We start from the raw sequence: 23,770 nt of genomic DNA on the forward strand, positions 1-23,770 counted from the left end.
TAAAATTTTTCATAGCAAAATGTTTTTTAAAAATAGCCAAAGGAATTCTCAAAACTTAAGACGTGGTAAAATGGCTCCTATTAAGAATTCTGTTAGTTCAACAGGGAGGGTAACAGGAAAACATGAGCAACTCCAATAGCCCCATAAAAAGGTGGTTTATTTAACATACATTGCTCAATGAAAAGAAATCTAAATTTGCAAGACACCTTTGAAAATACTACTTGGTATAGTAAGGGTTATTAACTCATATGGTTTGTGTCTAATTAGAGTGTAGTATACCCAAAAGTCTGGCTTCAGGAGTGAATATCACTTACTACCTAGAGGTGGCCAGAATTCTGGCCGCATCTCCTTGCCCTTAGTCACGTCAGTGCCTGCCAGTGGTCTTCTAACTACCAGCCTTTTAAAATCTTTGCTGAGGGGTCTTTTCTGACCATGCAGGGAGGGGGGCAGACTGGAAGTACTGGGGAATTAGTGTCCCTTTGGAGCAGCCCATAATCAATGACTAACAGAAGTTAATGAGTAAAATACACCCACCTTCTTTGCTCTTCCGATGGGACACATCTGAGGCCATGGTCTATATTGACTATGAGAGTTTCCCAAGTGAAATTAACTCCAGCTGTCTACAGTGGTAACTGACTTCAGAATTCACCCTTGATTGAATTCTGTCCTTCCCTTCCTTTTTTTTTTTTTTTTTTTCACTTCTCCACTCTCCTTCTGATATTCCCTGGAATTACTTTCAAATAAACTATCTGATCCCCAGTTCTTCTTGAGTCTACTTCTTGGGGAACCCAACCGAAATATAGAGAAGTGTATATACATTCAATTTGCAAATAGCAAGGGAATAAGGATTCTTCTATCATTTGGGGCTGGAGAACCTAGAGTTTGAGCTAGCTATCCACGCTTTTTGAGGATGGGAAATGTCAGTAGGAGGATGTAATAGTTTTTTTGTGTGTTAATTTTTTTATTTAGCAGATGTTTTTAGGACTTTGAATTATCCCAATTATTAAGGAGAATTAGAACAGTAGATTGCAGACTTCAGTATGTTTAAGAATTGCTCAAATGTCTTGTTGTAAATGTGGATTCTTCTCCCCTCAGGGATTCTAATTCAGAAAAACTCCAGATTTACTAGTAATAATTATACACATTAGAACATTAGGAAATACCTACATAGGAGTCCTCAGAATCCCATTTTGAGAAACACTGACCTAGGTGCCAAAGTTTTAATTACTCATGAAGTACCATAGCCAGATGGGTTCCACATGTCTAAAGGAGGCTTCATCTGATGGCTATCTCATGTCCCGTAGTTCCAATTCTGTGCTAATACGAAAACCTAAATTTGGTTTTAGTCTGGTTCAGACGGGACTGTTGCTATTCCTGTTCTGCTTTCTGTAAAGGTAGACATGGGAAGTGCTGTCTGGAAAAAAAAAAAAAGTGTGGCGGAGCATGGAGGGTGTGGTAAGCATAAGGCTACCAAAGGTCTTAAAAATGCAGTGCTCCACCCCTCGCTTATTCCTTGGGTGTGCCTCAACCATGCCTCCTTTTGAATCTTTTTGTGCCCAGTTAGAAGATGAAAGCAGAAAGCACTGCTGAGAAATCACTTAGCTGTGAGGCTAGCATTTGTTCTTATCCTTAAGTCTCTTCCTCTCGTCCTCTTTCTGCCCAGCGAAGATTCAGAGCTAAGGCCACAGGGGCCCAGTGAGGGAAAGTGTCATCACCCACCGCCCCGCCTCCAACACACAAACTCATTTTGCATCTTGAACAATATTCTTATAGCAATTTCCAAATGATGACCACTTATTTCATTTATGAGAGCCAGTTTACCTTTTTCAATTAATTCACATGATTTTATTTGGATTTCACTTTCTGTCTATTCCTAGAGCTCCAACTGGCTTCAAAAGACAAGTAATTCTACCTTCAATTATACTGGTGTGGCAATGTTATCTTCTTCCTTCTTCACTAAATGGTAGGACTCTTCAACACTAGGGTTAACTTATTGAGACATTCTTTCTTTGGCCCAATATTACAAAATGGTCAGAGCCTTAGAATAATTCATTGTCCTGCTGTTTGTTTTTGTAGAAATGAAAAGTATACTCCCAAATTTGTTAACGATACTAATTTGTTACTAGATACAAATTAGAATCAGAAGTGAGTGAATGATTTGAACTCTGTCTCAGAAGATTTACTCCTGCCATTCCCTTCTGGTAACAATACATGTACCAAAAAAAAAAAAAAAAAAAAGCTACCGGATTCCTAGAATGCAATAGGTGTGAATTGAAAGCCATGGAGGCAATAATATACTTATAAACATGTCAAAGCTTCAAAAATGTAAATTCACAGACACTCTCATGTCATGGCAAACTATTAGAGTCATTATTCCATCAGGGGTAAGGCATTCTGAATTATCCCTCTTTAAAATATTTGTCTATTTTCAGGAGAAGAAAAAGATAAGTGAAGGAATTTCCTTAGACCAGTGTTCTCAAATGTTTAGTTCTTGAGACCTCTTAATACTCTTAAAATTTAATGAGGACCCCAAATATTTATTGTATGAGAAATTAAAAACTAGAAAAAAATTTTTAATTTTAACTCAGATACAAATAACAAACCTATTATATATTAAGATGACTAAATAAGATCTTTTAGTAACGTAAGTATGTTTTCCAAAACAAACAAAAATTGTGAGGAACGGCAGAAAATAAAAGCTCTGCCCTCCCCGTGCTGCTGTTTTATTGAAATCCATCAAACCTGACTTTCAAGACTTGAAAGGTTTGTGTTATTAATTAACTGACTGTGAACTTAAATAAATCCACTGCTGGATGCAGCAGCCTTAAAATGAATTAAAAACTATACCTGCTTCATTTACTCAACATGCAGTGACAATGGGCTGAGAGATGTGATGCCTAACTTGTCTTGCATCTTATAAAATATCCTGAAATTTAATAAAAATAGGGATAAGAGAAAAGACTCCCTAATCTCTCCTTTTATGCTTATTCTATAATGATAGTGTGGCATTTATATATCTGCAATATATATATACATATGCATACATATATCACATACATGTACCACATTTGTGTGGATCAGATGCACAATATTTGTATATTGATACTTAAGAAAGTAGCACAATACATCCTGTAAATGCTCTAAAATCTATTTGTCTTTAATTTTCAAAAAGTGAGCTTTAAGACTTTAATAGTCAGAACTAGATATATTAGGTAAAATAAAAAAATATGGAGATTAATTTCACCTGTTCTTACTTTTTAAAATGTGGCTACCAGGAATATATACTTTACAGATTTTCATTACATATGGAAATTTACATTTAATACATAAAATTACTTATGTGATCATATTGTATTTCTTTCCAACAGCAATGATCTGTACGATAGGAAAAGAGACCAGGTAAGAGGAATTGAAAATTAAAGACACAGGGAGGAAGGTGACATGTGCATTTTAACTTTTCTAAGACAGAAAATATTAAATTGGAGTTGATTAATACTTTAGGAGAGTGGTGAGAGGAGAAAATTAAAATAAAAAAACCTTTTTAGAATAAATTCAGATTGGTAATTAGGAGCTCTCTGAAGATTTCAAAGCTCACTGCCTAATCATAGACAATTACGTCTTAAAAAGAGAAAAATTCTTCCATCATAAATAGTGCTTCTTTATTTGCAAAAGCTTGATTGTTTTGCTTATGTCTAAGAGACTGTCATTGGAACCTAGTGGGTTAGGAAGGTATGAAAGTTTTCATTCTGATATGGTCACCTCTTGACCCTTTCCTAAGTGACAGCAGTAGTTTCATTATCTTCTCAAAGTGCATTGATGGTTTGGACAAGTGGACTCTCTCTTAGTCAGATAAATCTTTAGGAAATAAAGAATGTGTGCTGATCTTAAACAAATAAAATAATTAAATTTTTTTATTAGAGGGAATGTCAAATCTCCTCAGAGGTAATCACCCAGCCCCAAAAGTCATCAATCCTTGGTCATTCAATTCCCCTGCACCCCCAACGTTGCTAGTCACCTAGCATCACCCTCAGCCCCATGTTACTTGAACTCCAGACATCATACCAGTTCCTCTATAAACATTTCAGTATGTATTTCTGAAAAATAAGAACTTTTGAAAAAACATGGCCACAATATAATTATCATACCTAAAAAGGAATTAATAATTCCTTAGTAGCATCAAATATTGTCAGTGTAAAAAAATGATAACATTTTCAAGCTGATTAGCTAAATGCAGATTAGTGTTAGCCTTTAAAACTTACATAGTCTTATAATGTACTGTAAATAATTACTTTTCACATTTCCTTGTATGAACTTCTGTCATCCCCTCATGTGCTGATTTCTGAGGAAATTAAAGTATAATTAAATGGTTATCTGATTATGCTTCTATGATTATAATCTTCCTTGGCAATGTCAAAAATATTTTATAACATAATCTATCCCTTAAAAACAAAGTGAATTACATTATGATTATTAACCACTAGATGCCACAGTTGCTTCACGCAAATGAGATCAACTCAGTCTTGATCTGTCAAGAAAAAATGATAACATTCTAAATATCACAGAAAATACTAAATCAAGGGGTATTTGCTTATGTTTTGTAACAGAAGCATAGGTTGAACCATATATTTAAATATTTACCTTTAACTTGCATAACTGATCAACTACGATATCCCCCTTTTAGACTCATTTGTAACTTTTTCTGTGATTTTAAAGTTCTTGCTCATTCTTTCCAATCAGTTAAACACTAAGTGTAGTACCTTCAGAGCAGTGTGCTGAAGGGCTCTCTCTAAATGTACCAGACTTCGTTTCAGGGTGTTTGACATTAATGTCATTCCAAAGTCAGGGACATAACCCCTGTGAGAGGTCTGTTTCAATGTGAATCCAGATGATCCCTTATGTTCTAGTAACTTCAGCTCAGACAAGGAGGCAAAGGCCTCATGTATTACAATAGTCCAAATATGAGCATGCTTGAAATTGTTCAAGGATTTGGAGAAGACAGGGAATCAGTTCTGCATTTGTTTCTGGAAGCTATTATAATTTATGAAATTTTTACTGTTATTGTTTTTCTCAAAATCTACTATTGAGGTGCTTCATAGTGATTTTACCAGGTGGTTCACAAGAATAAACATTGACATATTCTTGTATGGATCAGAACAGCAATCCTATGAGACATTTTTAGCCAGGAATTTTGAACATTAACTGCATTTCTATATTCTCTCTTCCAATATAATATACAGATCTGGCTTATTTTAATATGCATGTATTATGTTTATTTTTCTTCAATGATAGTGAGTTTTTATACAAATTTTTCCCTGAAGATGCCTCTTATCCAAATAAGTTCTTTTCTTAAATTCTTCTTAGGACATATTACTTTATTTTTGTTTTAATAAAAAACTTAGTCCTTAGTGGAGATTCCCCAGAAAATTATCTACCCTAAAAATCATGTATCTTCAAAATTAAAGTATGTACTTGAAAATTACTTCACTGACTTTGGGAAATAGCAAATAAATAGCTAGAGGAATCTCAACAAATATGAAATTAAACTCATATAAAAACTTCCCAGTGCTTCTACTTATTACAAATGAAGAAGAGGTGCAGACAGTGTGTGGAAAGATGAAAAAGATATTTTTCTTCTTCTATTCCAAAGTGATGAGGTGATTTTAATAATGTCTCTATTTTTAAATTTTTAATTGAAATATAGTTGATTTACACTGTTGTGTTAGTTTCTGGTGTACAGCAAAGTGATTCAGTTATATACATATATATATAATACATATCCATATTCATTTTCATAGTCTTTTCCACTACAGTTTATTATAGGATATTTAATATAGTTTCCTGTGCTATTCAGTGAGAACTTGTTGTTTATCTATTTTATATTAGTAGTTTGTATCTGTTAATCTCAGACACCTAATTTATCCCTCCCAGACCCCTTTCCCCTTTGGTAACCATAAGTTTGTTTTCTATGTCTGTGAGTCTGTTTCTGTTTTGTAAGGAAGTTCATTTGTGTCATATTTTAGATTCCACATACAAGTGACATCATATAGTATTTGTTTTTCCCTTTCTTTTTCTGACTTCACTTAGTATGATAATCTCTAGGTCCATCTCAATAATGTCTTAAATGCTTTCCCTCATTCTACTTTTGTTTCACTCTAATTTTTTCTTGCCATAGGTGCTAGGGTGGTCCTCATAAAACATAAATAAAAACTATAGCACCACTCCATTCAATACCCTCATGGTCACTGAGAATGAAAGAAATTCTTTCCATAAGTCTCCAAGGCTCAGAATATACACTGCCCCATATGGTGGACACTAGTTCCATGTATCTATTGAACATCTGAAATGTAGCTAGTTTGAACTAAGATGTGCTGTAAGTATAAAATACATAATGGATTTGGAAAACTTACTACTGATAACAATAATGTAAATTTTCTCAATAATAATTTTATATTGATTACCTGTTCCCATGGTAATATTTTGACTATATTAAGTTGAATGAAATGTATTATTAAACATAATTTTACCCTTTAAAAAATGTGGCTACAAGAAAATTTAAACCTCACGTCTTGCATTTGTGGCTCACGTTATAACTCTAGGGAGCAGCACTGGCTTCAGTGATCAGCAAGTCACCTGCTTCCTCCCATTTTCAATCCATAGTAGTCTCTTTGCTAATCCTCAAAATACCACATTTATCTCAAGTCTTCGTGTTGACTATTCCTCCTTCTTGGAATCTCTTCTCTTAGATATCCTTATGCTTAGTTTCCTCACTTTCTTCTGTTCTCTGCTAAACTCATCAGAAAAACTTCTCTGGCCAATCAGTTTAAAATGGCCTCACCTGGGACGAAACATTTCCTGAGTGTCTACAATGAACTAGATATTGTATTTAGCACTTACATAGCTTAATAAATCCTCAGAGAAATGTACTTATCAATGAGATACCTAAACCTCAGATAATTTAAATAACTTTCCCAAGGTCACTTAGCCAGTATGAACATCATTTCAATACTTTTCATTTTATTTCATTTTATTTCATTCTCTGTCTCCTAGACTAAATTAGATGCTCTTGCAAAATACTCTCTCAGAGTACCCTACATTTTCACTTCGTATCATTTGTCACCATGGTAATTCATTTTGGAGTGTGGTATTTAATGTCTGTGTTCTTCACTGCACTATAAACTTCAGATAGGTCGCAGTGAATACCTTGTTGACATTTCCATGTCCACAGCCTTCCACCTTGTCTAATGCTTAATCTCTTTCACATATTTGTTGAATAAATGAATGAATGACATTAACTTTATTCCAAAATATTATAATAGTTGATGAGAAGGTTATTTGTGCCTGGTGAGAATTAATGGTTTTGTAGATCAATAACATGAGTGGCACCTGAGAATGATGCCCAGCTGAATATTGTAGGCGAGAGTTCACTGCTGTGTGACCATAGGTAATGGGACTGTAAGTTATGAATTTCCTCTGGAAATGTGCTGTCCAACATGGCAACCTCCTAGGCAACGGAGGCTAATTAAATAAAAATTAATTAAAATTAAATAAAATTGAATATTCATTTCTTCAGTCATACTAGCCACATTTCAAGTGCGCAGTAACCGTATGTGGCTTGTGGCTGCCTTACTGGACAGCACAGATAAAGAAAATTTCCAGTATAGGGAGAGTTCTATTGAACAGCACTAGTCTAGAAACTTTAAAATGTCCTTGGGAAGATGTATTTTTAAATCAGAAGGAGGTTGTTGTTTGATTAGTTTTGTCTTCTAACTAAAATTAAACTTTAAAAGTCCAATAACCTGTATCCCAAGTGTTTCTGGGCAAGACGTAGACATGGAAAAGGAGCTTCATTGTCCAGCAGATGAAACACTTCGTCAGATGTGCTCATGCACAGCCAGTGACTGGTGTGGAAAGAACCACCCCTCTAAAGTCTCCAGGCAGACCTACTGTTCCAGGGACGCTGCCAGCACCTTGCTGGATGGAGCCCTATGCCTAATGCCATTCAATACCATCTCTTTGCGTTTGATGTACAAAACAGAAGACTGAAATTTGAATAAAAGGAAAGGGCCCTAGATGCCAAATGCACCTCAGACTGTAGTTAGATTCATGACTTCTAGAGGGAAAGTTTTAAAATGTTCCCTTCTTCAGAATGTCACATATCTTCAGGTAATCTCTTCATAATGTAACTTTGAATGATTTTGGCCAATACAATTTAAACTTTTTTTGAGATTCTGTTGCTGGAGATCTTTTTTCCCTAATTGGAGAGGTAACACATTTCCTGCCATTGCCTTAGAAAAGAAAATGCTTTATGGACAAGAACAAAAATTGTATTTTCTGGTTAAGTTCAATTATTTTGGAGGGATAAGAATTTTCTTAGTTTGACTCTTCCGGGTATTGGCCCTCTCTGAAATAGCTGTTTCGTGGTTCTCACGTCCAGACAAGAGACCAATGGAGAGCTGAGGAAGGACTACTGGGCAGCCCCACAAGTCCCAACTCAACAGGTGGGGAACCTGGAATTCTTACTCTCTTTGGGGATTGAGCCCCCACTCACCGTGACCTCCCCTAGCCTTTCAGGCGAGGTATTTCTGATCCCTCTTAGATTTTCTTAGGAGAGACACCGAGTGACAGTGCTGCTTCTGTGTACGATTGGGGAGTAGTGGTGAAGGATGCAGGTAGGGACCGGGGAGTTGGGAAGACTGGGCGGAGACAGTTTCCTGAGCAGTGAGCGGAACAAGGAGTGGAGAGAGGGGACGCGGAATAGCACCCCGAGAGAAACGCGAAAAGGACGGAAAGCGCGGAGAGGAGCCTGGGCGGGCCTGGGCGGGGCAGAATGGGGAAGGGTCACGTCGGGACGTAACGGGCTGTGGGCCGGGGGAGGCGAGCCGGGAGGGAGAAGCGGGCGCTCGCCGGGGGCTCTGGAACCCGAGCTCCGCCGATGAGGTCAGTGGAGCCGACGCGCCGGGAGGAGGGCAGAGGAGCCCCCAGACGCGGGTGTAGCGAGGCTGGCGGAGGGGCGGGACGGGACGGGAAATGGGACGGAGAGCGAGGGCCGGGGGAGGAGGGACGAGGGGGCGTCGGCGCTGGAAGCCGGAGGCGGCCCGACAGGGATCGTTTCCTTCCGGAGAGGAGGCCGGCTCTGGACCGAGGCGCGGACGGGGGGCGTCCAAGGGCGGGTAACGGGGAAATACCGCGGCCCGCGCTTCCCTCAGGCTGGCAGCGGTGGTGCTCGTGGCTCCTCCTCCGGGCCAGTCCGGAGCTCGGCGGCGGGGGGAGCGAGGGCGGGGGCTCGGGAGGGAGGAGGGAGGGACCAGGCGCGCCAGTGACAGGGTGGCAGCCTAGGAGCGGACGCGTTGCCTCCGCCGCCGCTCCACCTCCTCCTCCTCCTGCAGCTCCTCTCGCTGCCGCCGCCGCCACCACCGCCGGGAGAAGTTTCACTCCCGACCCTCGTTCGGAGCCCCGACCCAGAGCGGAGCGGGGAGCGCGGCCGGCAGCTGCAGCGCGCAGCGGGCTAGGCGTCCGGAGCGCTCCGACCCCGAGCCCGCGTCGGCGCCTCGGCGGCGGGCAGCGGCCGGGGCTGGGGGCGTTGAGGCGGAGGAGGGGCGGGTGTGAGCCGGGAGACCCTGCGCGCCGCGCCGCAGCCAGTCAGCCAGCGTCCGCGCCCGGGGCAGCCGCGATGGCCGTGCGCTCCCGCCGCCCGTGGATGAGCGTGGCATTGGGGCTGGTGCTGGGCTTCACCGCGGCGTCCTGGCTCATCGCCCCCAGAGTGGCCGAGCTGAGCGAGAGGAAGAGACGCGGCTCCAGCCTCTGCTCCTACTACGGCCGCTCGGCCGCTGGCCCCGGCGCCGGCGCGCAGCAGCCGCTCCCCCAGCCTCATGCCCGGCCGTGGCCGAAGCAGTCGCCGCCCCCCGCGCGCCAGGAGCTCCAGGGGCCACAGCTGCCTGAAGCAGCGCCCGGAGTAACCAGTTTTCGGAGCAGCCCCTGGCAGCAACCACCTCCGCTGCAGCAGCGGCGGCGAGGACGCGAGCCCGAAGGCGCGACGGGGCTCCCCGGAGCCCCGGGGACCGAAGGGGAACCCGAGGAGGAGGACGGGGGCGCGGCTGGGCAGCGGAGAGGTGGCCGGCCGGGGAGTAGCCACAACGGCAGCGGGGACGGAGGTGCCGCCGCCCCGAGCTCCCGACCCCGGGATTTTCTATACGTGGGGGTGATGACCGCGCAGAAGTACCTGGGCAGCCGCGCGCTGGCGGCGCAGCGGACCTGGGCGCGCTTCATCCCCGGCCGCGTGGAGTTCTTTTCCAGCCAGCAGCCCCCCAACGCCGGGCTTGGCCAGCCCCCGCCACCCCTGCCTGTCATCGCGCTACCTGGGGTGGACGACTCCTACCCTCCCCAGAAAAAGTCCTTCATGATGATCAAGTACATGCACGACCACTACCTGGACAAGTATGAGTGGTTCATGCGCGCCGACGACGATGTCTACATTAAAGGTGACCTCCCAGCGCCGGCTGTCCCGCCTCCCCGACTCCTTTCTCAGCGATGAGCCCCAGTCCCTGCCCAGCCCCTCTCTGCTTCTCTGCCAGCACGTGCTCCGGGCTCCTGCAGCCCCCAGCCCGTCGCCCCCACCGCTCGCGTCCGCCCACCATTCCTAGTCCGCCCCTCCTCCTCTTCTGCGGTCTGGACCCTCCTCACACCTGCCTGGCTTTTTTCGCCTCCCTCTATCTTGCTGTTCCCGTTTCCGCTCATCGCTTGCTCCTACCCTTTACCTGGTAGGAAGGATGAGAAAAGGGACCTTAGGGTTAAACCTGAGGCTTTTCCCACTCCACCCTGCTGTGAAAGCCCCGGGTGGTGGTAGTTTCCCTTATCGGTCCAGAGGGGCGTGTCCTCGGTAAAGAAAGGGAGGGTTGGGATACCCGCGAGAGCCAGTCTGGAGACCCGTAATCTTGATTTATTCCCTTACCCTTTTGTTTTAACTGGATCTAGCGCAGTTTCGGTCCCAGTGAGACCGAGGAATCATCATCGCTGTGCGTTTCCTTCCCTTTCGCACGACCCGCCACTCACTGGGAGTCCTTGACCACCCCCACCGCTCCAACGCGCAGCTCCTTCCAGCCACCACAGTGCGGCATCACACCGTCCCTAACCCCCCGCCACAGCTCAGTAAAACCCCGAGGGGATGGGTGTATTGATAGCAATTGGTTGTAGGGAAGGAGGGGACAGCGCCCGCGAATTTCCCGGGCACCGGAAGCTCCAAGCTGTGCTAGCACACACTAGTATGGATTGTTTCCAGTCCATTTTGGTGATTGCGGCGTAGGCAGCAGAAGCTGGAAGTCCTTCCAAAAACCGCGCGCAGCCCCAGCACGAGAAAACTTTGTCAGTTTTAAAAGAGGCGCTGTCCTTCATCCTGCGTGTGAGTAGCTTTGGCCAGAGAATTATAAACTCGGCGGAGGAAGGTTCCTTAGAGCATGAGTAAAGCTTTACAGTCCTGCTCTCTTCTGGGAGAGAGGCAAGGAAAGTGGCAGGGTTGTATTGAGGGAGGGCTCCCTGTGCTTCCCACATTTCTTAGCTTCGTGGTCACAGGGGGGCAGCCCTTCCTTAGTTTATGCCACTCTCCTTGTAGCCTCATTGCTTTCTCCTGATTCTCGTAGTATCTTCTGCATAGTGAAGGAAAAACAAACAAATAAATACTCCCCCCACCAAATCTATCACATTTTGACCCAGGGACTGAGTGTAGAGGTAGTTAGAGATTTCTTGGGTTTGAGTTGGGAGCAGCGAAATCCTTATGGCTGGCTGGCACAGGAAATATTAATAGATATGAAAATAAAGAATTGGATAATTGGATACAAAAATAAAGAAATGATTGCATTCCTGGTGAATGCACTGTCTTAATACGTAGATAGGTAACTAGGTAGATGTCTGTAAGTGATAGATCCACTATCATACAGTCCCCAAGTCTTCTGTGTCTCATTAGAGTCATGAAGGTTTCCTGGCCGAAGTTTGTCACACTTTGTAGACAATTTCTAAAATGCATTAACAGCACCCACTTCTGTCATATCTTTTAATACTCTGAAAGATTCTCCTTCAGAATACTGAAATGTTCATATTCTTTCCATTTCTGTTAAGAATGAAATGCGTTTTGTATTAAGAACCCAATAATAGCTGAAACTCATTGAGATCCAAGGGGCGTGGCATAAGATCAAGATATGACTGCAGATGCTGTGCTCATCAAAAATGATAGTAAAGATGCTGACTGGGAAGTAAGGAAGGTGACTACTTATTCCAGTGTATCACTCTGTAGGCTACCAAATGCTTTTGAACTGTTTTAGCTACAGGTCATTATTTTTAAATTGTTTTTCCTGATGAACGTACAAAATAGGACCCAATTACATTATTTACATTTTAACAAATGTTATTTTTTCTAAAAGTGTGCTTTCCAAAGTTCTAAAGTGTTACAGTGCAAGATTAGTTTGATATTCCCCCTCCCTCTGTCTCTCTCTCCCTATATATATGTGTGTACATGTATATGTATGTGTATGTATATATATATATACACACACACACACACACACATATACACACCTTTTGGGTTTTATATGACTTTAGTTAAGGACAAAAGACTAAACTAAATCAATTACCAGGAAAAATAATTATTGGATAGCAATGGTCTCCCAACCAATGCCAAAGATTAATATTTAATATTGTATTTCTGGGAATTTTACCACTACTTTACACATCCTAAGAAACCTGTCTTTATTCTCTTTATCATTATTTCACCTTTTTAAAAAATCTGATGATTGTTAGACTTATTGAGGTTTTTCGTTGACTTAAAGGTTGAGAAAGGTTTATTGTGATTTAATTAATACCTGTAAATTAGTCTTTTTTTAAATAAAAGAATATTCAGAGAGGTTTTTCATCTCTTCAGTTGCAAACGACCTGTGGGGAGTTTATGCACAATATTGGAAGTTTTTTCCTTTGTGTGTTATAAATGATTATGAAATTAGGAAAAGGAGTGATTATTGCCTTTGTCTTTGTAGGTGATAAGCTGGAAGAGTTTCTCAGATCACTGAATAGCAGCAAGCCCCTCTACCTGGGCCAGACTGGCCTGGGAAATATTGAAGAACTGGGCAAGCTGGGACTGGAGCCTGGGGAGAACTTCTGCATGGGAGGACCTGGCATGATCTTCAGTCGCGAGGTTCTCAGGAGGATGGTACCGCATATTGGCGAATGCCTCCGAGAAATGTACACCACGCATGAGGACGTGGAAGTAGGAAGATGTGTTCGCCGTTTTGGTGGGACTCAGTGTGTGTGGTCTTATGAGGTAAGACTTGAGCTGTGATGAAACTGTTCACGTATTACAGGTGGGTGACAATTTACAGTTGGGCAGTGATCCTGTTTATTCTCTCTGCATCTTTGAATTTTCTTGAAAATGATAGCAGCAGTCAGTGATGGACACTAGGGTGATTGTGGGAGATACCTTTCTTATTAGAGCTAAGGTGTGTCTGAGGCTTTCTTATTGGCATGTCCCTTAACTTCAAGCAGCGGCCTCTATACATAAAGTCTCATCTCTGAAAGATGCTACTTTCCCCTTATTTGCTTGGTGTTTGTATACATGTATATCCATTTCCTGTCTCTAACAAGAGGGCTCATTCTCTTCTCTTAGGCTGTGGCTTTTAGCATTTGGTACTTCATTGTTTTTGTTATTTTGATTAGGTATGTAATCCCATCTCTTTGTATTCAAGTAGTCCAACTCTGATGTTTCTTGTAAGATTCTCCTGTGGAAATTGAACATTCTTTTTTTTTTTTTAAAGCATAGGAAAATTTAACTTAATGTTATATCACATAGATTTATTCACAAAATTTTAAAGGGAATGATTTTGTGGAAAAACAGGAGTTCTGAAGATACTAAGTAACTGCTTTAATTATGACTGATTCCCTAATTTTTTTTTTTTAGTGTCTGCCCTTATTCCATTTTCTGAACAGCAACCATTATTTAAATAATCTGAGTTATGAACTCTTGTTTTATTTTAGCAATTAGTTTTATGAAATGAGTGGTTTTTTTCCTTCAGAAATTGGTTTTGAAATGAAACGCAGTTTTATTTAAAATAGTTTTCCTGAAAGACAATCTTAGTAAAAGTTGACTCAACACTAAGTAGTGTATTGCAGTTTTTAGTATAGTTTGGTTTTCAAGTGTTAGATTTGAATATATTTTAACTACCCAGTGCACACCTATGTAAATTATAGCTTAACTCATTTACTTACCTTTCCAAAGTTTTCATATTCCCTTAGTGTGGAAGAAACATTTTATGAAAATATGTTGCCTGTGAAGTCATTACACCTCAAGATTACACAGTCCTATTCATTTTTCTTTTGGAGGTGTAATCTCACTTTCATTAATTTTGTTTTCTTTTTTATGCCTCATGGTATATACACTATGGGGAACTATTTCTTACATTTATTACAGAAAGTAAACATTAATGATAGCAGTTATTTGGATTATGTACTATGCAAATTTAAAATTATTACATACCTCATTCCTTTTATTGATAGAAATAGTAATTTTTTTAAAAAAACAACTTACAACTACCTTTAAAATAATAATTTTTGCAAGGGTATTATAGTTTAAAAATAGGTAATGTAGAGTAAACTCAGTGAAAAAGATTTGTCTCTCCATTTAAGGTGAAACTAATTGGAAGGCAAAAAATAAACACAATATGGAAAACAAAGTTGATGTTGTTTACATGAAAATATTATTTTGCAGACATTTACTCTGCATGGATGAGGAAAAAATCCATATTTTTTAAAAAGATGGGAAATTATTATATTTTATTTGATACTTTATTACTTTAACATCACATAGAAAGTTTTAACAAATCTTTCGTTTCATGTCCCTCCTTTCAAGTTTTCATTGATTATGTTATGAACGTGTAACCTTCACATAGCAGCCCACCCATTCATGATCCGAGAGAGTGAAATATGCCCAGGTGACCTACATGCTCAAGAATTGCTTAACATTTTATTTATGGTATAGATGTTTCTTCTGGTTAAAGTGAAGGGGATTTATCACAGATATGCATCCTCTCTATTAGAATAAGTGGAATCTTAGATCTTTTCATTAACTGCCATAAAAGGAGACAAACCAAGAGGACTCCAAGTCTTGTAGGATATAACTGCATGATCACCATATTTACATTAACTTTTCAAAATGCATTTGAATTTTAGATTGACACTTGTCATCACTGACTTCAAAATCTGTATGAAAAATATCATTTTTATGCTTTTTCCTAGCAATAGAAAATATTATGTCCTAAAAGAATACTGTTTCGAAGTGTTGACTTTATGTTTTGCTAGCCATTGCATAGAATTTACTTTGTTTTGGAATTTCATTCTTTAAAGAAGCTATTTAAACAGTATTTATTTTAGAGGTGGCATTGATTTAATCCTAATATAAAGTTTCAAAGTCTTATTCAAAGGAATAATGGGAATTTTCATTACCAAGGAATATATTAAACAGCATCTATTAATAATTTAATAATTAATATTAATTAATATTTAATAATTTAATTAAAATTTAATAATTAATATTAATTAATAATTTAACATTTATCATCTAAGCTTTTTAACATTAGTATGTGTTCTATGATTCCTTAGACACCTGAGTAGGTGGGTTGGGGCACAGCCAAACAAGGGCTTTCCAGTTTGGATTTTAGGTTACTTGAAATGATGTCCAGCTATGCTATTGTTGACATTTTATGGAAAAATTAATCCATTCCACTCTGGGATGACATCCTCAGTAAAGGTGAGACTTCATACCTGGTCATAGAATTAACTGAAATTGGTCAGTAATTTTGTTTCCCTATTTCTTTCAAAGGAACCATCTGCAACAGAATTTTCTTAAAATTTTGAATTTACCTCGTTATACTTTCCATGGATTTCAGGGTTTTGTTTGTTTTTTCCTCCTAGTAAAAGTTCTTGTGGAGTTAAGAGCACTGTTAAAGTAATGTGTCCATGACTTCTGAGTTTGAATAAATGAAAGATTCATGATAGAATGTTATCTTTTAAAAATGATAAACAGGTTTGCAGATCTTGTAGGAAGAGTATTGAAAAAAGGTAAAATTATGGATTGGGTAGCTTATAGCTTTTTTTGACTATAGATAATGTATTTTTAAAACCTAGTATTCTTCTGGTACTCTGCTTTACTGCTGAATTGAAGTCTGCTTTCTCTGTGTTCTTTATACAGTTAGGCATAAAATTGGAGCAAGAGAGAGAAATAAACTTGAATTTTGGTTTGAGTTACCAGTCTACCACTTACTAGTTTCATTGTCTTTTTAAAATTACTTCTCTGAGCCTTGTTTAATTCAGTTGAAAGTGAAAGTTATAATGGTGTCCACCTCATAGATTTTGGAGAAGATTAAGTGAAATGTTGAAATGATCCGTGTAAAGCTCTTAATATAATATCTGGCACATAGTAAATTATCAATAGATATTAGCTATTTTTGTCATAATGCTGAATAGACCATGTACTATATTACATATAACATGGATTCATTGATTTTATTCATTTAATTATTAGTAGTACCGAGTGATTCATCTATATCAAATAGTCAAACTGAAAATGAACTCAGTTTTTTTCCTTTGAAGGATCCAAGTTTAAGGGTTTTTTTTTTTGTATTTTTGGCAAAGAACAAGAAACCAATATGTTTCAGTCTTTTAAACTAGGAGGAATCCAGTATCAGTAAACATTATAAAACATGGACACCTGTTTAGAACACTCACTGCAAATATTTGCTTCAGTTTTTGAACATAATATTAAATAAATGATCTTAAGGAGACTGTGGAAATATTATTTAACAAGTGAGTATTTAATATAAGTATTTAAGGAATCCCAAAGAGATCAGAGTCTTATCTATAGTAAAAAATGACTGTGTCGATTTCTAGACTAGTCGCCAGAACATAGCCCCCTTTTCTGAGGCTCTCTGGAATGTTCCGTAGGAAAGGAAGTCAGTAGTATCTCATTCTACAGTTAGTTCATAGGACCACCCAGGAACTGGTCAGGGCCGCTGGAACCCCTGCCAGGTGTTTCAGGAAGTGATGCACAGCTTCGGTTCTTATGCACGATAAGGTCCTGGTGGTCTGGGGAAGTATGTCTTGCTGGTTGGCCTCTTGCTTTGTTTCCTCCCCTGTCATCTCTGTCTACTTTCGCTTTTTGACTTCTGTCTTTAATGATAAATAAACTGCAAATGCATTTTGATATACACTGCTTAAAGTGCTCGTGACAGGTCAGCCTTGATGTTCCAGGAGATCACACATAGGGGCCTGGGAATGGCTTGACTGCCTCCTAATAAAGAGGCCTTTGGTTGCTGGTGGGCCACGACAGACTGGTTTTCTCTGTGCCTGAGACCATCGGAGAGTCAGAACTGAGATTCTCCCTTTCCCACCTGGAGGTAGAAACACCTAGTTTTCAAGGACATAAGGCACATGTTCATAATCCCTAGACTCTGTGGTTTATTCTTAAACTTATATATAGCTCAAATTGTATAAGGATAGATGACTAACTGAAGCGTGTTCGTGAAGAATCATTCTGTGCTCTTCACTCTGCGTGTTAGGATTTATTGGCATCTACTGTTGGCTTGGTTTACATTTTCGATTGCACTCTCTCTTGGCTACTGGTTTTCTAGTTATTGGAGCTGCAATCTGGCTGCTTGGGAGGCTGCATATGGCTCTTAAACAGTTTGGCACACAGAGTATTTAAAGGTTTTTTGGTTTGTTTTTTGATGCTGTCGCCATGGCAGGCCGTCTTTAGTCCCTTCGTGTCCTGTTGTTGTGCGCGAGGTGCCCCTTGCACGTTTACTTTAACTGCCTGGCCCAGCTGGGCATAGAGTGTTGACGTTTGGAACCAGATAATCCCCGTGTTCAGATTTCATTAAAATACTCTCTAGAAAATGGAGTCATTTTCTAGCGAGAAGGAGGTGTGTATTTTAAATAGTTTACAGAAGAATCCATTTTTTCAAATGTAGCTGTTTAGAATTGTATGTTGTATAATATAGTTACATGTTCTTTGTTATAGGTATGTTTTTAGTAAATAACTGGAAAGTCCTCACTGTTAAAAAATTATTTATACGATTCATTTCCAGCGTCTGTCTTAGCCGAATTGGAAGTTTGTTTTTCTGGGTTTTGTTTTAGTAAGATCACTTATATTAAAGCATTAAAATAACTTAATTTCAATGATTCTTCTTCTCCCTTTGAGGGAGTTTTGCATTTCATCTATGGGAGTGTCATTTTCAGAATAGTGTGTATTTATCTTTTTTAATGTGTGCAGTTAAATGGAGCCAAAGAATATATATCTTTATTTCTACTAATTAAATGTTGTTTCAAAGAAAATAGAGCTCCATGTTGCTAGAAATATTTCTCTTGGGTTTAAAAAATCATTTCTTATGACTAAACGGACTTTTATTAGATTCCTTAAAGAGTTAATTTCACACTGGAATGTCTTATGTCTAATCTTGGCCCCCTCAAAGCTATAGACACCCTAGAAAATTCCATTATTTCACAAAAATATATGTTCCAGAAGTGTTTCCCTGGGCTTGTAATACCAGAAAGCTACACCATAAGAAATTTAACTACAGGTAAGTTCTTCATAACTTAACCATTAAGGTTAAAATACCCGTGCCAGTCTTCTAGGGCTGTTACACATCCTTCTTAGCTTCCTTCTATTGCTTGTGAGCTTCCCTTGTCTGTAATGCTAATTTTACTGTATCATGAACACGGTGTATGCCTCCAAAGTACATTAATATCTAGGGGAAAGTATAAGTCTGGGATTTTTATCTAAAATTCAGTCTTTCGATAATCTTTTCTTGGTTCTGATTCAGTCGTTTTTGGTTTTTAACTCAACTATGAGCAGTAAGCTGTTCACACCTACTCTTCCCACCCCCATTCCACTTGTCATATGAAATCGTCATGCATTGATTTTACGAAATTTCTTCTCTGCCGCACTGTTTTTTTCATTGTACAAAATAAAACTGCATTTTGAGTGGAAGGAGAAGCTTGATACAGTTTTTCCATATTTTGTAGTCTTAGCTAGTTCATTTTCATTTAACTGATGTCTCACCACCTGCATTGTGGCAGTGTGTGCTTTCCAAGAAGATGATTTCCAACAGTTGTGAAAAACGTTGTTTGGAAGATAGCTCCACACTATTGGAAATAAGCTCCATGATAACAAACACTCATATTAGTTTCGAAACTTTGAATCCTCTTCCTCTTTAATCGATGGTAAATATTCTAATTTTGTAAAAACATTCCAGGTCAGTTTTCTACTTCCATTGTCTTTCCCTTAGTTTCCAAAAAGCTATGTTTTGAGAAACATTTGTTCAGCCTCTTTTCTACCTAGTGAATTAGTGCTCAGCATACAAAGACATGTATTCTATCATGTAACTATACTGCATTTTATCTTGACTGTGGCATGTTTCTCCTTTACACAAAGGCATAATTTTAATAAGGTTTTTTAGCTAAACATAAACATCATTAAAATAAAAAATCAGTGTTTAAGTTATATATATAAGTAATTATTTGATATTATTGAACAGTTAGGAAAACCTGTACACTGAAAAATGGAGGGGTTGCATTTCCTCAGAATTGGAATGTTCTCATTTACTGTCCTGACAATTAAACAGTAGTCTAATTAAGGCTTAACCACAAGCAAATCAGTTTGTGATGTGACATACATTTAACGTTACTCAGTCTTGCAGAGGTGTTGGATGTAATAAGCACATTACAAGTTTCTAAATTAACTGAATTAAAATTCATTCTGTCTCTCTCTCCCTCTCTCCGTCTCTCTCTCTCTCTCTCTCTCTCTCTCTCTCTCTCTCTCTATATATATATATATATATATATATATATATATATATATACACAAACATACATTTTAAATTCAACAGGCATTGTTTTGGAACCAACTAGTGAATGAAATAGATTTCTTAATTTTTTTTTTGAGACCTTAAAATCCTTATTCACCATTTATAATTTGGAAAGCCGTGTCCCTCATTCTTCACAGTTAGTGGTATCTGAACTTTTCATTATCCCTTTCAATTTCATTCATTTTTACTGTAGAGCTGTATCTTTCTTTACAGAGTACCAGTACTTTAAAAATTGATGGTTTAAAGAAATATGTGTATTAATAAAAGTAACATATGACAAAATAAAATTTGATGAGAAAAGGGAAAAAGGAAAATGTATAGAAAAATAAGAAAAAAAGAACGTGAAAATACATGTTGAGCTCCTTGTTTCCTGACATTAAAGAAAGCCCTGACTTGCAGTGATGCTGAGGCCTGAGGGCAGTCTTCCCCACGGGCTGGACATGGGCTCTGACTGACCACATGCTCAGCACCACTTCTCTGATAAGTAGGATAGCAGGATTCACTTGGATGTTTCTTATCAATTCCCTCAATATAAACCAGGATCGTAACACAGGAGAGCAGTTCTGCTGGAGGCACTCTCCTTGGAGACAATGCAGTGGTGATCAAGTACATCATTGGTAACTTGCTTGATTTTACTTTGAATTTCAGAATCCTTTTTAGAGAGCCCTCCATGGGTATCACTCCTCACGCAAATGTTTTATATTCGGTAGGCCAACAGGAAATTTGAGTTATTCATGTTCCTTGGTGAGAACCCAGAGTGCAGCTCGTGTGTCCTTGGTTAAGGGAAGATCTGTGACTGTGTTTTGCTCATCAGGAAGAGGGTAGAGACACCAGCTGCAAATGGTGCAATCAGACCAGATCAAGGACCAAACGATCGCCTCACCTGAGGAGCCCAGAGTCGGGCCCAAGAGAATTCCTAACAGCTCGGCCTGGGGTTAGCAGCGTGGTTACCTAGCTGTTGAGCTGATTATTAGAAATGTCTCTTTTTCATAAATTCAATGATTATTTCAATAGTATTTATTATCTAATTATTATATGTTATACAAGTGATTGTATATTTGTTAAATGTGTTATAGAAATATAAAGTTAATCCTAACATAAATTTGCATACACGAACTAAAATATTGAAAGACCAACATTTTAATAATCTAATGTCCTGTTATACAGAAATAATATTTTATATGAAATAAGAATATTTAATATTTGTGAGTATCTTAAACTATGAAAACATATTGTGTTAAAATTAACTGAACATATTCTGCCTTAGAATTCAGTCATGTCACTTCTTACAGAGTCAGCTGAGTTCATTTGCTTAAGTGTATTTATTGGCCACTTTCTATCAGCAGTGAACACACAGACCTTGTCCTCATGGAGCTCCGGGGAGGAGGAGTCAGGCTGCTAACCGTTCTCTGCTTTCACGTCTGATTGAGTTGGGTTTCGTGTCTCTATCATCCTTCTCAGTCTTTATCCTTCTAGGTTATGAAAGCTCCTGTTAGGTCCAGCGGTGGTACCTGTCTCGGCACTGGGATTAAACGATTCTTATTTCAGTTTGTGTAAGCGAGCATCTTCCTCTCTTGAGTTACTGCCTCCTGAAGAGGAGAAAAATAAAGACATGTGTAGCACTTGTATTGCCTAGTAATGTCTTTTGTGCCTGCTGTACGGCACAGACCACTAGGATGTTGGTTTTTTAATTAAGTCTGGAGCTAGACGACCTGGCTTCACATCCCAGCTCCTCCAGTCACTAGCTGTGTGGCCTTAGACGAGTTATTTAACTTCTCGCTGCCTTAGTTCCCTCATCAATCGAGTGGAAATAATAACAGTACTTACCTCACAGAACTGTTGTGAAGATCAAATTTCAGTGTATGTAGCAGCGCTCAGGATAATACATGGCAGCGTTAAGCCTTGCGTAACTGTTGGCTATGTGCCGAAGCAGAATGGCATAAAATAGGGCCCCCTTTACAGAGCCATTGTAAGGAATAAAACGGTCAGTGTTTTAGAAGTCCTCGGAATAATACTTGACATATACTAATTCCTGTATTAGTATTAACTGTTTTCAATAGTTTCCAGTTTACAGTGTTTATATTCTTTTTTCCCCTTATGGGAAAGAAGTAACATTGGTTGGAAAGCGTTTATTGCCGTTGCCTTTTGAAAGATGGCCTTTGCTGTAGTTGGGACGGTGCTGATGTAGTGCTTCTGGACCCCCTGCCTGCACAGTGGAATGCCCTGGGGGACTTGGAGAAAACTCCGCTGCTGGAACACATCCCTGGCCCGTGATAGCAGAATCTTTTCCAGGTGAGGCCTGTAGCGTGGGTGGTGGTTAAAACCTCCCAAGTGATCCTAGTGTGGCCTAGGGTGTAGACCATTGTATGAGTTAATTTTCTATTTTCAAATATTCAGTCCATTCTTAACTATTCCTTAAAAATTACTTCTGGTTTTGTTTTCCTTTTGGGAAAAACTCCTAAGAAAGTAATCAGCACTTCTGCTTTTTTTTTTTTTTTTTTTTTAACATCGGTTAACTCATCTGTTCCAAAGAGTTGGTCAGTGGTTTTAAAGACAGTGAATATAAAGCCATCGCTCACAATGACGTGTTTTCATACGGTTCACATGGTACTCTTTTTTTTTTTTTTAAAGAAAAATTCAAGGTGGATTTTAAAGCATTCTTAGAAAAACGTAGTTTACCCATGCAAGGCTTCAGGTGTTGTCCCTGTTTTTATTTATTTCACTTGAGTGCTGTGTAGTCATAGACTTTATAAAATACAGGTGGAACGTTTTCATTGACTTGTTAGCTTTAATACTGACTTATTGCCCAAAAGTGAAAAAAGGAATCAGTGGTCCATTTGAGTGTGAAAACTAACTTATTTAAAACTTGAATCAGTTACTTTGATTTCTTCTTTATTATTGAAGTATCGTTGATTTACAATATTATATTAGTTTCAGGTATGTAACACAGTGCTTCAATATTTTTATAGATTATGCTTCATTTAAAGTTATTATAAAATATTGGTTGTAGTCCCTGTGTTGTACAGTATATTCTTGTACCTCATTTATTTTAAGCATAGTGGTTTGTACCTCCTAGTCCCCTACCCCTGTCTTGCCTCTCCCTCCTCTCTCTCCCCACTGGTAACCACTAGTTTGTTCTCTATGAGTCTGTTTCTGTTTTGTTATGCTCATTCGTTGTATTTTTTAGATTCCACATTTAAGAGGTAACATATAGTATTGGGCTTCCCCTTTGTGAGTAACTGTGATTTTAACCAGTTGTTCGCAGATATTTCCACATCCACTGCTGTGGCTGCTGTAATGGAGGAAAGTGCAGGCTGTGCAGGAGTGTAGGGAATAAGCCCCTGAGGAGAACAGGAGGATGCGGGGCTTCCTCCAGACTGGCAGTCATGCACAGCAGTGTTGCCGGCTGAGTAGCGGCACATGGGAAGGCAGAGGCGGAAGAATACCATGATAGCGAATAGTATGTTTGGTTCAAGCATATCTGACGGCAGGAGAAGTGAGGCTCAGAAGGTCTTGTTAGAACTTGATTATGAAAGGCGTTCTGTGTCGTCTTCAAAGGCTTAGAGCATCCCTTTGTAGATCAGTGACTCTTAGAATTACTGGGGGTGATGTGATTGGTTTAGTTCCAGTTATTAAGAGGCCCATGAATAGTACGTTAAAAATCTTTCTGGGTGACTCTAATGAGCAGTCAGAGTGAAAAATCAGTTCCGTAGATAATGGGGAGCTTTGAAGAATTCTTCATAGGTCACTATGATCAGCTTAACATCTTAGCAGCTGGAGCACAGAAGGGCGGATGGAGGCCCTTGTGCCGAGGGATGGTCGCACAAGACAGGAGGGTCTTGCCCTAGACCAAGTCTTCATGAGAAGACTCTTCA

The 23,770-nt window shown here is 39.5% G+C and overlaps 1 protein-coding gene across 1 annotated transcript in view; it reads left to right on the forward strand.

The window, feature by feature from the left end:
• The first annotated feature begins 9,120 nt into the window (after positions 1-9,120).
• CHSY3 (chondroitin sulfate synthase 3) overlaps positions 9,121-23,770 on the forward strand; it is a 236,473-nt gene continuing 221,823 nt past the window's right edge. Inside the window, exons 1-2 of the mRNA XM_010971570.3 lie at positions 9,121-10,478; positions 13,020-13,303. Coding sequence (XP_010969872.2) covers positions 9,671-10,478; positions 13,020-13,303 — 1,092 coding nt within the window. The 5' untranslated portion in view covers positions 9,121-9,670. The remainder of the gene's footprint in view (positions 10,479-13,019; positions 13,304-23,770) is intronic.

This window comes from Camelus bactrianus, chromosome 3 (genome assembly GCF_048773025.1).
Source record: "Camelus bactrianus isolate YW-2024 breed Bactrian camel chromosome 3, ASM4877302v1, whole genome shotgun sequence".
Taxonomy (NCBI): domain Eukaryota; kingdom Metazoa; phylum Chordata; class Mammalia; order Artiodactyla; family Camelidae; genus Camelus; species Camelus bactrianus.